Source organism: Austrofundulus limnaeus, unplaced genomic scaffold (assembly GCF_001266775.1).
Source record: "Austrofundulus limnaeus strain Quisiro unplaced genomic scaffold, Austrofundulus_limnaeus-1.0 Scaffold41, whole genome shotgun sequence".
In the NCBI taxonomy this organism is placed as follows: Eukaryota; Metazoa; Chordata; class Actinopteri; order Cyprinodontiformes; family Rivulidae; genus Austrofundulus; species Austrofundulus limnaeus.
This window is the reverse complement of record NW_013952443.1, coordinates 1784741-1799622: the sequence shown is the minus strand read 5'-3', so window position 1 is coordinate 1799622 and position 14882 is coordinate 1784741. Positions and strand designations below refer to the sequence as shown.

The 14882-nt window shown below is 37.0% G+C and overlaps 2 protein-coding genes across 2 annotated transcripts in view; one reads left to right on the top strand and one right to left on the bottom strand.

Annotated features, from left to right (window-relative positions):
* Nucleotides 1-12432, top strand: part of si:ch73-61d6.3 (occludin) — a 23783-nt gene extending 11351 nt beyond the window's left edge. Inside the window, exons 5-9 of the mRNA XM_014007341.1 lie at nt 3734-3888; nt 7260-7475; nt 8953-9124; nt 9869-9910; nt 11238-12432. Coding sequence (XP_013862795.1) covers nt 3734-3888; nt 7260-7475; nt 8953-9124; nt 9869-9910; nt 11238-11336 — 684 coding nt within the window. The 3' untranslated portion in view covers nt 11337-12432. The remainder of the gene's footprint in view (nt 1-3733; nt 3889-7259; nt 7476-8952; nt 9125-9868; nt 9911-11237) is intronic.
* Nucleotides 12433-12796: 364 nt separating this feature from the next.
* Nucleotides 12797-14882, bottom strand: part of nr2f6b (nuclear receptor subfamily 2, group F, member 6b) — a gene marked incomplete at its 5' end in the record, with an annotated part of 7959 nt that continues 5873 nt past the window's right edge. The window contains 1 exon segment of the mRNA XM_014007348.1: nt 12797-14150. Coding sequence (XP_013862802.1) covers nt 13876-14150 — 275 coding nt within the window.

The window sequence follows — 14882 nt, the reverse complement described above, 5'->3', positions numbered from 1 at the left end:
TATTTACATAACATAATAATTATTGGTAAACCATGTACAACTCAGAGCAAAAGCTGAAGTGTTTCATGTAACTAAAACAACTCGTGTTTTAAAGGAGACATTTCATGTTTTAAATCCTTCTTTTTCACATTTAAATCATTCAGTTGGTCTATAAATAGTTGATACATAATGCTTTGGTCTGTAGTTATTATTGTAACCCCACAAGCCCTGCCCCTTTTCTGAGGCGTGTCTCAGATCAACTCGTTTTTAGGCTGTCGCTTTAAATCCAAACGAGGTGCTTCACACCCCGCGCCCCCGAGTGGTTCATTCTAGTTTGATAGAGGGATTCATAACTATATAGCAGCGCAGAAACATTTTATTTACAAATTAATTAAAAGTTGTCAACAAGGGAAAACTTGTCCATCCAGAGTCTGACCCAGAGCCAGAGGAAAACCAAGACAATGAAATTATAGTTGGTAAATCCAGACCTTATTTGGTAGTTATGTTGCAAATAACTTGACAATAATAGTTCAGAAAATAGGAAATGGAGAAAACTGAACGAGTTGAAAAATATGATCCAAACAGAATATGAAGAAATTTCTGCAGCACCAGGAGAGACTAAATTTAAATTTTCTGCACGTCTAGAAACTCCAAGTACACAACAAAATGTATTTAACAGTTAAAAAAGTTTATTTTGCATGATATATGTCCCTTTTAAAAATTCATTGTAAGTTAATACTATAGTTTCTATTTTAATATCACATTTTCTTCAAACTGTTATTTATTTTCTTCAACATGTGACCTCTGTTTTATTGGTTCAGAGAATTTTGATCTACTTTGACTCAACTCTGCTGGTCAAACCTCAAAACCACTGAGACATTTTATGAGAACAAGCAGAACTTACCAAAAACTGCTCACCGTCTTCAAAACACACAGAAAGAATGAACGCTGCAAAGATGGATTTTTGATGTTGTTTGGATATTTTAACCAATCAGACCTGCAGAAAAATACTAAAAACATTCAAGCAGCAGCCCTAATGCTGACGAGTGTTTTTATACTGAATTACATAGAGCTGTTTGTTTTGGAGATAGGGTGTCATCATGCACACAAAGGTGACTCCTCTGCCTCACAGAGTAAATCCTCTGACTAGCACTTGTGTCTAATAATGGAGCCCTGCACACTGATGTCATCAGCTTATTGTTTGTGTAATAATGTAGTCGGCGTTACCACTCCGTATTTGTAAGACATCACCCAGCTTCTACTTTTATAGATTTTCCTTTTTTCCATTTAATACTATTTATGAACTGTGCTGGCAAAATGAGTCACAGAGAGGAGTTTTTCTTTGCTGAGTTAATATTGTTTTTAAATTCTGCATCTTAAACAGTTCTAAATGTAACAGTTCGTTGGTATTTGGTGGATTTATCATCAGCTCTGGCAGCAAGCTAAGTTTTTTTTATAAGAATACAAGTTTGAAAATGATTTATATTGGCCTGTGGTGAAGTTGTTGGGAACTCAGCTCTATATTTAAAAGAGGAATCCCTAAGCTTCCCAGCTGACACTATACATTATATAAAGGGCCAAGAGAAAAATGGCCAAATTTAAAAAAAAAATTAAAAGAACTAAAATTAAAAAGATTATTTCTTAAGCCATTCTTGCTGGAAAACTTTTATTTAAAGGCAGATTGGGAAGTGTATATGCTATTTTAGTTACCTGGATTGCTAGATGGTATCTTTATAAACCAATTTTTACACAAATCTCAGTTASATCACGTTTTTTGTGCTCAGTTTGGCTCACTTTGACAACACGGGTCACTTTTTTCATCACTTTTTTATTACCTGCAAACATGATCGGGCGTGTTTCGACACCTTACCGGTGTCAGTCTGACTCAGTGGCTGCTCTGAGGTCGGACCTGGCTCTGTTGTGGAGCTGGCTCGCTCCGATGACCTCACATACAAGCTTTATTCAGCTCAGCCGGGGCAGTGCTTTGTGTCTACAGCATGAAGTCATTGGAGTTGGTTTTAGAAGGGATGTCTTTGTGCCACGACCACAGAGATGCTGCACAGATGGAGAGAGAGAGAGAGAGAGAGAGAGAGAGGATGTAGATTAAAACATCCACAGACTGAAAGTGGCTTAAAACTGTTTAAAAGATTAGGTTTATTTCTTTGTGCCACACGTCTAGTTTCTAAAATATCTTTGTTTTGTTGCTTTTCCAGCATCTCYCAGAGGCATCAATTTTTATATCTCCACTATCTTTCCATTTTTTTGCTTCAGCCGGTTTGAAACTTTCAGACGTTCTTACTTTGCTTGCACACTGTCTGCTCGCAGCTGATTGGCTGTTCTTCTGCACACGGAGGGGGACATTGTTGGGATTTTTACGTGAACCTAAACAGGATTCTCCCGCAGCTCTCAAATATACACTCCACCCATCATGATTGTTGTTTTCAGGAGGAAGCTGATTGTTTAAAGTCGTCTACTTGTKTAAAACTCACTTTTTTCCTTACAAGAAAAGCTTTAAAGATTTCAGACAAATATTTTTCCACCCACCATAACCTTTTCTTRCTGTCTGAGATTCATCAGGACTTATTTAATTAATGAAGTATTTAATAAAAATTCCTTAATAGTTACTTACTTAACGCTCTATAGTATTTCAATGCAATRTTTTAATAGTTAGAGGAGAGCATTTAAGGACTTTCCTGATCAGTTCCCATTCAAAACCCAGAAAAGCAAGTCCATTTACCATTTAGCCCTTGCATTAGGGGTTTTATTTTTTATCAGATCCCTGAGTCATTTATCAGCAAAAGACAGAAAACCTTTAGGATTATCTTTTATTCTTGCATCATAATATCTATCTGTAAATCCCGCGGGGTAAGCTTCCCACCCCGCTGTACTCTACCATAATCTCTAACTTGTAGATATTTTTATATTTGTGCATTTTTTTTGTACCGGTTCAAGTTTTTCATAGGATCTTAAATTGTTTTGCTCACATCTTCATCCACGTGTGATCGTTCTTTAGTGGTGCTGCACGTCTTAAATAAAAGAGAATTTAACTCGATCTTTCTTGTGGACATTTTTACATGGAAGGACTAGTGCAGAAAWATGTGTGGCGCAAACAAAAACATAAAAACACAACGGTTACATACGTTTAAATTAGTTAAGTATTCAATTCTAACCTTCATCCAAATCCACGCTGTGCTAATATTGTGCTAGACAATCCTTGGAGATTGCAGAGAGAGATTAGTAGAGATTAGCATTTGTTTCAGTTTTAGCCATTACTTGTGTAGAGGTCACGTAAAAGTCACCGGATGAATATTCCTGAATCGAACGACTCTGAGGCCTTCATTTGGAAGAGTTCTGCCTTTTAGGCTCTCTGACCTCACAGGAAAGACTTATAAATACAGACTGAGGTGAATGTTTTTACACGTGTGACTCCTTTTGTTCAAGAACAGAAAGGAAGAGAAGATTGGTTCAGCGTGTACATTTGAACATGAGACAATAGAAAGAAGGGGAAGTAATGATGGTGTTTGTTTTATTTATAAATAACCTGTAGATTTCTTTTTTCTTTTCTTTTATCATTATTATTTTTCGTTCTCTTGATCTTTACAAGCACCATGAGCCGACTAAAACAACAACTTTTCACGTTTTCTTGCCTTTTCAGACAGCTAATATRAATCCCAGTTCTCTCTGCTTCTCAGAAACAGGTGTTTGTTTTTGCTGAGCCTCTTCCTTGTGTTTTCTTCCTCGCTGCCTGTTGTAGGTGAACAATGTGGAGGAAAGCCGCAGCATTCAGGACGCGCCGACCCTGCTGGTGTCAGAGAAGGGAGGGGGGCTGCTCAACGCCTCAGCAAACAGCGTCGCCTCCTACCCCCCAGCTAAGGTGGACAGCAGCTCCTATAACGGGGACGACAACCAGTAGGTGACCCCGTTTTCTCAGCCTTGTTGACATAAATGTTTACAGCTTCATGGGGTTTCTCATTTTTGAAAAGAACAACTTAGACATGTTCAAATAAAAAAAAATACAAGAGTAAGATCTAAGTTGAAATTGTCATGCAACATATGCATTTAAATCTTTGTTTTTCACATTAAATCATTCAGTTGGGGTCTATATAAAGTGGAACTGCAATGCTTTGGTCTGAATTCCTCCTTATTGTAACTCCACAAGCCCCTCTTTTCTGAGGTGTGTCTCAGATCAACTCGTCTTGAGGCTGTCTCTTTAAATGCAAATCAGACCGGCCCATTCTAGTTTGATAGAGGGGTTTATGACTATATAACCGCGCAGAAACTTTTTTATTTACAAATGAATTAAAAGATGTRAACAAGAGAAAACTTGTCCATCCAGCCTTACATGTTGGAGCTTAGGGCTGAAACGATTCCTCGAATAATTTGAGTAATTCGATTACAAAAAATCCTCGAAGCAAATTAATCTGCCTCGAAGCTTCGTAAAAAAACACATACTGTTATAACAGCGCACTTTCATCCACCCAGAATGTTATTTGTGTTACACACAATGCTACGATGTTAGCGCTTCCGCTAACAGTTACACTGTCGACGCGTCACGCCTGTATGCTTGCTAAGTGCTATATTTAGCTTTAGAAGAAGATGAAGAGTGCCGAAACGAAGCACCCAAAAAACAACAAATTATAAAAAGCAYGGGAACATTTAAAACTAAACAGAAAAGATGACGACGCACAGTACGCTTCACATCCGAGATGTTTCTGCAGCGGAACAAAAACAGCGGCTGCATGTACCGAACACGTCCGGAGTTAACCACAGGTATTTGTTTACGTTCCCTTTGCAAAATATGTTTACCTAAATCTGTGATGATCTGTCATGTCACAGATGTACAATGAGGAGGTATATTTAAGCTAATGTTATTTGTGCTGACTAATCATGGTGACCTGGCAGGGTTTTATTAAACAGTGTGTAAGTTGTGTGATTAAAAACAAGACTTGCTGTAAGTTTGTCAGATAAAAATAAAAGTACAGCAACAGATTGAAAGCTTGAGCTGAAACACGTTTATTTGTTGATATGTTTTTATCTTAGTTTAAATCATACTTGGAGTAAATATTTCAAGTTTAAAAGTATTTAAAGAAGATACTGTAGTTTGATTTTTTTTATTATTGTTTGCTGCTGCTTTTCATGATTTTAGCCTTCATTACTACAGTCATAATTGTTTATAGCTAAGCAGTCAAGACTAAATCTTTTATTGCCTAAATGGGAACCCTGCATCAACCTAATAACAGTCTTAAAATAATTTTTTGTTGTAATTAACAACTGAACTCTACAAAACTCAACTGCAACACCCAAATGTTTATATTACACATTTTACTTGTTAAATTTCTAACAATTSTCCARTCCATAACAATAAATTTACAGCATTCAGATTTTTCAGTGATGGTTAAAAATGATTCAGTGACAGAGTGCTTTTAATTAATGCCTCCTCAAATCTCACATACATAAATACAAACAAATGGAGTTTAAAATGCATTAATTAATACAAATGGTGTAACTTTAATTTGATGGCAGCAGGGTCATCAGCAGGTGTAGATTACCCCTTCACAATATTAAATAATTGTATTTCCCATAAAATAAGCTTAAATAATTACTGCAGAACATGACAATTTTTTTAATATCCGATTACTCGATTAATCATCAGAATAATCAATAGATTAATCGATTACTAAAATAATCGTTAGCTGCAGCCCTGTTGGAGCCAGAGTCTGACCTCACAGCCATCATAGAAAACTGAATGGGTTGAAAAATATGACACAAACAAAATACAAAGATATCTATGCAGCACTTGGAGAAACTAAATTCAAATTTTCTGCACTTCTAGAGACTAAGTACACAAAATGTATTTAACAGCTAAAAAAGTTTTTTTTTTCATGATATCACACCTTTAATTAAAAAGTGAGTTTTTCTTGTCTATTTGAAGTATTTCACAAGTCAGCACTTATCAGCTGCAACACATTTGTGCTGATTAAATGTCCCAGAACACATTCATACTGTTACAATGCAACAAAATCTTATCACTCCATTAGCTGTTAGCTCCAGCAAGCCTGCATTGACACAGTTATCAAGGTGATTGTGCAAATCTGCCTGGGCTGCCTTGAGCTTGACACTAATTCTTAAAAATATTCAMAAGTTTTTGATTCAGTTTAGAATCGACTCAGATACTGACTGTCCTTACCAATTTAAAAAATGGCCATAAGTCAGTCAATTTCACACACATTGTGTTCAGATTTGGTGTGGTAGTAGCTGAGTCTTACATGAGTGTGTGTAATGTTTGTGTGTTCACTGTAAAGTTCTGCACACAGTGAGTGAAACGTGACTTGTACAAGTGGTTCTAATCACTCGTCTGTTTTAAAGCCCATAAAAACATATTGCCCTGCCCACATCGAGAGCTGTTTGTGACCTTTGAGCCTTTGTTGGATCACCTCTCCCTTTTTTCTTTTTTCTTTTTTTTTCTTTTTTCCCTCCCGAACTCTTTGGGGGTGGAGAATAAGCTGGATGTTTGGGAAGAAATGAGGTTGTTTTTCATCAAAGGTGGGAAATGAGTTCCTGAGCACCTTGTTTTTATTTGTTTTGGGAGCTTTAAAACTGCTGTATGTTTGTGACAAACACTGTCACATACACTGTTAGTTACACAACATCTTTATTACTTTGACAAAATGCTTTCATGTCAGAAATGTATTAGAAATGACCCAAATGCAGACTGTGCTGGCGACAAACACAAAGGGCAAAAGTTCACACACAAACTGGGCTGAGTTTATTCAAAGAACAGAAAACTATTGATTTCTCTCTTAAAAAGAAAAAAGCAAACAGAGCTGCTTTTTCATAAGCAGAAGAATTTTCGCCCGGAGACCTGCAGTGTGCTTTGTTCCTAACATAATTCACTGTTTTATAATAACCTTTAATATCTGTGCCGTTGGATTTGGATCCCTACGTAAATCCCTACAAACCTACCAAATTGAGTGTTTCGTTCAGGGCTTATTAAAAAGCTGCACCTGCTTCCTGTTAGCAGAGGGACTCCATATGGTGCAGAGTAGCAAAAATCATTTTAGAAGTCCATATGGCATCGCTTTGGACTGAATTAGTGCTTAAGCTGCTGGGGTTATTTTGCTTTTGGATGTTCTTGAAGGTGACGTTCATTATTGAAAGGATTTTTGTGAAGTTTTGTATTATTCCTCATTAGAAACAGATCTGAAGTCAGGGTTTAATCCCACTAAACTGGAAAAAAGTCTCAAAATATCTCCATACRTTGTTTCCCATCTGTGCTGCAGGTATTCAGAAAGAACAACCAGCCGGCCATCTGAAGCATTCTCCCACGGCAGGACCAGCTCGAGCCCTTCAGAGGAAACAGGTGGAGGCCGCAGACCCGCCGCCAACAGGGGCAAGAGGCGCAAGCGTAACCCAGAACTGGACGAGTCTCAGTATGAGACAGAATACACCACAGGAGGAGAGACCGGTAACGAGCTGGACCTGGAAGAATGGGAAAGGTGAGAGCTAAAGCTCTGTAACAGTTTATTAAGCTTCTCACTCACTGCTTGGATAGGAGAGAAGACATTAGCAACTGTTTCTCCCTGAAGACCAGACCCACATTCTCTGGTATGAAAAACAAGCTTATCTGACACTAATTTGACTGACTGTTGCAGCAGGAGTATATTTTGTTTCAGTCATCCACAGGGATGGGATCTTAGGCACTTCCTGATATGATCTGATTATAACTTAGAAGGCTGCAGTGTTACAAAACAGTTATCAATACATCTTGATTATCTGMCTTTATCAGGTTTGTGAATAAACAGGAGGCAGCTGGTCAGATTATAGTGTTTGTTTATACAAAACACTGAAACAGAAATCGAAAGTGCAAATTTACAAAATGAACTGTTTGACAGACCAACAATTAGCATAGATGCTAACTCAACATAGAAAACACCATAGAAAAGCTAACACAATTAGCATCACTGGAAATTTCTACACACATTAAATGTTTCATTACTGAATATAGTCAGGTCATAACTTAAACTGTTTTTTACAGAGAGATTCTTCAGGATTTGGTMAAGAAAAGATAAAAAAAATCAAACCAACTTTAAGTACAACATAGAACAATATGATACTTTATAAATTCAGTCTAAAAATACTACACAGGTACAATAGTGTCAATGTAAAAATGTTTATTTTATGCAGTTCTTAGTGTTGGGCAAAATTGTATCATCAGAATCAGAATACTTTAATGATCCCTGGGAGGAAAGTGCAATTATTGCAGCTGCAACCATTTAAATAAGCATTAGAGATAAAGTTTAAAGGAAGAAATATTAGAGCACACAAGGAAAAAATAAATACAAAAACTCTGGAGAACCATAGGAACACAGAACAACATGTACAATAGGTTGCCTTCAGGCCCAGGCCTCTCTTGAAAAAGAGACGAGATCTCAATGGGACTTGCCTGGTAAAATAATGGTTAATTAATAAATACATAAATAAATAAACAAGCATTCTTTAGCATCTATACAGTGTAAATAGAAATAGCAGTGATATACTCTGAAGCTAAAACAGTGTGACTGATGCAAAGGTCCTATCAGATATCATTAGATGATATAACAATAGGTGATGATAGTGATATTGCACATGTTAAATTAAGGTATCGTAGATAAATAAATTGCACAGGTGTATTAAAGTGACAGATGACTTATGATTTCACGTTTCGGGCAGATTTATAGAATTTGAATCATGTGCAATAAATCATCAGAAAAACTGTCAACAATAAATTTTTGCCACTTTGCAATGACTGCAGTCACCCAACCTTATGTGTTATTTGTACTAAAACCTCCATGTCTCCAACATCTATGGTTGAGCTCTTCAGCTGTGAACTCTAAAGATTCTTCTTTTTATCTCATTTCCAGTTGAGCTGCTTCTTGTTTCAACCCTCCACTTTTTTTTAATCTCCTCAACCCCCCTCACATTTTGTTCCTCCAGAATTTACCCAGCAATAACATCGGACGCTCAGCGACACGAATATAAGAGAGAGTTTGACGCAGACCTACGGGAGTACAAGCGCCTGTGTGCCGAGATGGACGACATCAACGATCGTCTGAACAARCTMAGCCGGCAGCTGGACACCATCGATGACACCTCGGCCAAATACCAGGTTTGATAAATACGGATAAATAACTGAGTCATTTTGATTATTGTGAAAAGTTAATGTTGCTAACACTATTATCATATTGTTTCTCCTACTACTTCTAAAAAAAACCCTGATTTTGTAAAGAAACATTCAGTCAGACATTTACACGACCTTCACCAGTAAAATAAAAACAGACTTTTTTACATTTTCCAGAGCTGAGGTACAATCAAGTGTTTTCATCTTATCAAACAAGCTACAGCCTTCATTTTTCCTCCCACTCTTTGAATTCAAGATGGTATTTTTATGAGCACCAGCACATCTCAGTGTTTATGTAACTTTTTATTTTGTTGTATTTAAGCTCATCTGCATATTGCTTTTATATTAACACGTTGTACAGCACTTTAGTTATCAGAATTTTTATTTAAATGTGCTGTAGGAATAGACTTAGATAGGACTCGTCTATATGATAAATATACTGGATTATTTTTTCACAGTTCAGTTACCGAGCCACAGGACTTAATAGTTCAAATATATTGTAAATTAGTTGACTTGCCTGACTGTCTCATATAAAAAGCCCTTTTTCTGGTTTATTTGTGCTACATGACACTTGCCTTTTTTGCAGAAATAGATACATAAAACTTCATGTTTTGACAAACAAATCACTGATAAAGAGTTTGTTGCACCGAAGCAGATGTAAAACAGGAAGGATAACTGTCTTATTATTCAGCTTCTGTGCAAAGGTTAAAAAATGTTTTCATTTCCTCTCAGATCATTGCAGAGGAATATAATCAATTGAAGGATCTGAAACAGGTGAGCAGACTTTTCTCTGTATATTTCATCTTATTTTATTTATGAATGCGTCAAGACTAGGGGTTGGGCATCGACTCTTGAGTATAGTTTGGAACTGGGACTAACGTTACGATTCTCCCAGAATTGTTTGAATTTATAAATTTTGATTTGTAGTTTTTGATACCCAGTCTGCTGACTGAAAGAATAAGCTTCTGAACACCAACGAAGAAGAATATGCAGGTAGTGTGCAGTGTGCTTAAGTAAAACAGTAAAATACGTCTAATACCAACAGTAAGGCAGCTGACGAGTTCCTTATAACTGTAACATCAGCTCAATGACATGTTTTAGTACCTGCAGCATCAGATACTAGACATGTCAATGTGTTTTCATGACGTTTTTAAAAAATAAGCTCTCGTGAAATTGTACCCCCATAAAAAGAAAATTCCTAACATTTATATTCAAATTTATAGGTTTGATATTTATACAATGGTTGATACCAGCCTTGTGAGGAATTCTTAATTTGATTTGATTTGATTTGATTTATTGATTTAACAGGAAAAGATTATTAAAAATCAAGCCTGACTCAGCATAGTTGCTGTTTTACAGCAGGTTCCTGTTCTGCAGCACATAAAACACTCAGAAATACAGCATCACAATCACATCATTATACACCATAGACACAAAGACAAACAAGCATACCAAATTTCAAAAAGGCAGCATTTGCAAAATAGGACGTCTTAATATGAGCACAACAAAAAGTGTCCAGCAGATGGCAGACAAGATTCTTCTTAAAGAGCTGTAGTTTTGAAATGGACTTTATGTTTTGAGGAATGTCATTCCATGCTTTAGTATAAACATAGAAGAAAGACCTCTGGCCGTAACAGTTTTTAAAAGTTGGTAATATCAGTTGTCCTTTTGTAACAGATCTAGTTGAATGACCACTTCCAGAATTTGATTTGGKCAGCAATGCACAGAGAGTTCCATAATTGGCACCTTGGAAGATCTGATTCTTAGTAAATCTCATAAAATGATTACAGAATTAAAATTCTTAGAGATATTAAGACTGTTTCATCCAGAAATAACTCTGTTCATCTACATTATCTGAACCATGGAAACTTTTTTTGACCCTCCTTTTAAAGAGAGTCAGAATCAGGAATCGTTGGGAWCCTAAATCAAAMTGAGGAACCGGAATTGTTCAAATTCAAACAATGCCCAACCCTTGATGCCAGAAAAGATCATAAATCATTTGTTTCTTTTCTATCAGTTTTTCCCTAGAATTGCCTGTCTCTGAGTTTTAAGTTCAAAATCCACCAATTTAATCGACTTCCTGCTGTGTTGTGTCCTGCAGACCCCAGATTACCAGTCGAAGAAGAAAGAGTGCCGCCGACTGAGGCACAAACTTTTCCACATCAAGCGCATGGTGAAGGACTACGACAAGAAGCACTGAAGGACCCACTGCTCTGTTGGCCTGTTGGTTCACACTGCAACAACCTCAGCCGAGAAAACACTCCAGAGTACTGCAGAGACCGGGACACATCGAGACCAAAGTTACAACACACACACACACACACAGACAGAGGGAACAGCTTGTTAAACAAAATATTTAATTGTGTTTTCTTTCATTCTCGAGTCACTCACATACATTTACCAGGACACTGAGTTGTAGCCTCTCCGTCTGTTTCTTTTAAAGAGTAACAACATATTTTCAGATCAGAGGCTGCTGGGAGTGAACTCATCTGATCCTCAGTCAGCTGAGATAACACCTTCATGTTTTATGGCTGGGTTTGCTCTGCAGCATTTGTTTTACCTGCTCGGATAAGAATAAGGAGGAGCAGCGGTATCGGTGGATTGTAGTCATGAGTGAGAAATGCAACGAGGATTGTTTGTCAGTAAAAAAAAACGCAGCTGTGTTAAAACTGTGGCTTGCCCCTTTTTTTTTTTTTTTTACCTTTTTTTACATCATCAGTATTTTCAACTAACTTAACCATCAGAAAAGTCCTTACTGGTGGAAAATCTGTACTGTTTTTATTCTTTTTGTACTGATCGTCACAAACGTAACGAGACCAAAAAAAAAAAAAAAAAAGAGGAGAAACTGAATTATTTTGTGTTGTAGGATGGATTTGTACTTTATAGAGAGAACAAACCTAAATTCTGTATATTGGAGCTTTTATTAGGATGTATAAGTATTAGTACATACTAAAGACTTGTTTTTTTTAATCAGKGTTTGGTCAAAATCAGCTGCAAAATCAAAGTCGAATGAATTTAATTTTTTATCAAAAGCACTCCTCCTTGTATTGATTAATTACAGAAACATCTGTAAACGATTAAATTGTCTAGACACACTATTGATTCTCATTTTTGTAATTTCATGAAGTTTTATTTTATTGTCATTTTACCATTTGTGAGCCATTTATTTTTGTAAGAATTTTATTTTCTTTGTTGCCGCGATAAAWCATTTTTGTAACTGTACACTTTCTTTAAATTATGTTGTCTAAAAAGAATTAAATTAGCTCATAATAAACTTTTTCAAATTCTCAACGAAATGCTTTCATTGATTATTTGATTTTTGTTGATCTGGAGGAGACACAGGTGGTCTGCAGGTAGAGTGAGCGTCCAGCAGGAGGAGCAGGAAGACCACCTAGGAGCTTCAATGAGCTACGAAAGCAAAGTGGTGCTGCCCTCTACTGGTAGGTCTTAGATTGAACTTTACAGCTGTTTTAATATTCTCACCTCAGTTTATACTGTGCACAAAAAACATGCTGCTTTGTGTTGCCTCAAACAGCTAATCTGATGCCATAAATAGTGTTTTTGCTACATATTTAACAGAGATAAATACTCTAAGCTTGGATACTTCAGTCACCAAAAGAACCCATTTATTTTATTGTTGCAGAAAAAACCAGTCGGGTGTATTTAATTTTTATTTTATTAATATTATTATTATGGCATGGTCAAAGAAACATKATCCTTTTAACATGTGAAGCTACACAGTCAAATCACTAAAATTAAAATTCCAACAAATAAAGTGAAGAAGTAGTTTAACAGCGTTAGGGATCAGGACCTTTAATTCATACCGATACGTATTTATTACTGTACTGTCTTCTTGTTTCAGTCTGTTCATTTGGCAACACAAACTTTAGTTTTGTGTCGAGCTGTAGTTCGTGTCACCAACACCCATGAACTGTTACGTTTCTGTGTTTCTGTCTCTCCTAAACACCAGCGTACCTTGAATATTCACATAGTAATTATTTTTAAATGACCTTTACCCATTAGGCTTTTTAAAAGGGAGCAAAATAGGAAAAAAAAAATAAGTAACTTGTTTAAAAAGAAAGGAAACAATAGCTCTATTTCTGCCTCTGTTGATCCCTTTTTATATTTATCTTTTACGCACATGAAGTTCACTGTACAATCTGTGTCTCAGATGTAGAAAACATGAGGTAATAATGTTGGACACGACTGGGTGTGTTTTAATACATTCACATCACTGCTGCGTGTAGGTTCTGCAACACTGGGAGATCTTAAAGGAGCRCTGAATCCTTTACGTACCTCTTAAAATAAAACGCGGCTCGCGCTGCACGAGGACAACACGTTGCAGTCCTTACAAGTATGTTGAAAAGTGTTCATGCAAAAACTTGACACAGTTTATGCTCTGTTCAAGTGAACGCGGCTGCTATGGCTTTGTTCGCACGACACAACAAAGCAGGGAGGACACACAAAGCCCGGGTTCAAACAGAGTCACATTAGAGAGGGGGGGTCRTTATGGGAGGAGGTAGAAGAGGAGCGTGACCTCGTGTGAGAAATCCCCGTCCCACCAAGACGAAGCGAGATCAGTCCGAGGTGAGAACAAAACAAGTGCTGCAAGTGTTTTCTATAAAAACACACCCCCCACTGTGTTAAAATGTCTCGTTTATTCATGACGGCGTGAGCTCTTGATTCCTCCAGAACCGATCCCGGTCCATCTCCCTCTGGAGACCAGGAGGACCGAGGGTTCACTGTCCCGGGGCGTAGGGCCAGCTGATGGAGCTCCCYGACAGCTGCATGTCCCGGATCAGCGTCTCGATGGGCGTCTTGCCCACCAGCCTCATGAAGAAGAGCTGGGAGATGAGGTTGGCCGGCACGGCGCGCAGAGCCGGCAGGCGCAGCAGCAGGCGGCCGAAGCGCTGAGGCTGGTTGGGGTACTGCAGCCTCTCGTACTCGGTCAGGGCCACCTGGGYCTTCTCCTGCAGGGACTCGACGTGGGCCGGGTCTGTCAGACCACAAGCATCTGGAAGGCGAAGACAAACAGAAATGTGTCGTCATGTGATCGCTCTGGTGTTTGGAGTTTATACGTTTACACTTAGCTGCATTTTAACTGAAAACAACTCCGTATTTATGGTTTAATTAAAAAACTGCAAGCAAATCTTCAGGCCAAACCTTTAAACTAGCTTCCATTCATTCATTCATTCATTCATTCATTCATTCATTCATTTCATAAAAATATAAAATAATAATAATTAATAGCAATAATAATAAAACAAAAATAAAAACAGCTTCATGAGTCTGTGTTATGAAGGACTCTCAGATACAGGCCGTCACACTACAGTTTTTAGACAACTTATGAAAAGTTTGTCCAACACTAAAGATATCTAAGCTGAAGATGGATTAAAAAATACTGCAATACCAACCATTAGATCGAATATATAGCTGATATGAGTAAAATAGAGTTGTAAAGTAAGTACAAATACTTTGTTACTGTACTTAAGTAGAATTTTTGGGTATCTGTTTATTATTTTTCAGCCTACTTTTTTACATTTTCACACTATCTGTACTTTCTATTCCTTACATTTTTTAAAAGGCAAGAAGTAGAAAGTTGTTACTTTGATTTCATTTTTGCTTGTTTTCATTCCAGCTTGTTATTGTAAAAAAATAATAATCCATATAAATTGTGCCTCCTAGATAGAGTGAATTTAATTGTGGTTGAATGAGAAGTATAAATATATAAAATTCTGATACCGTA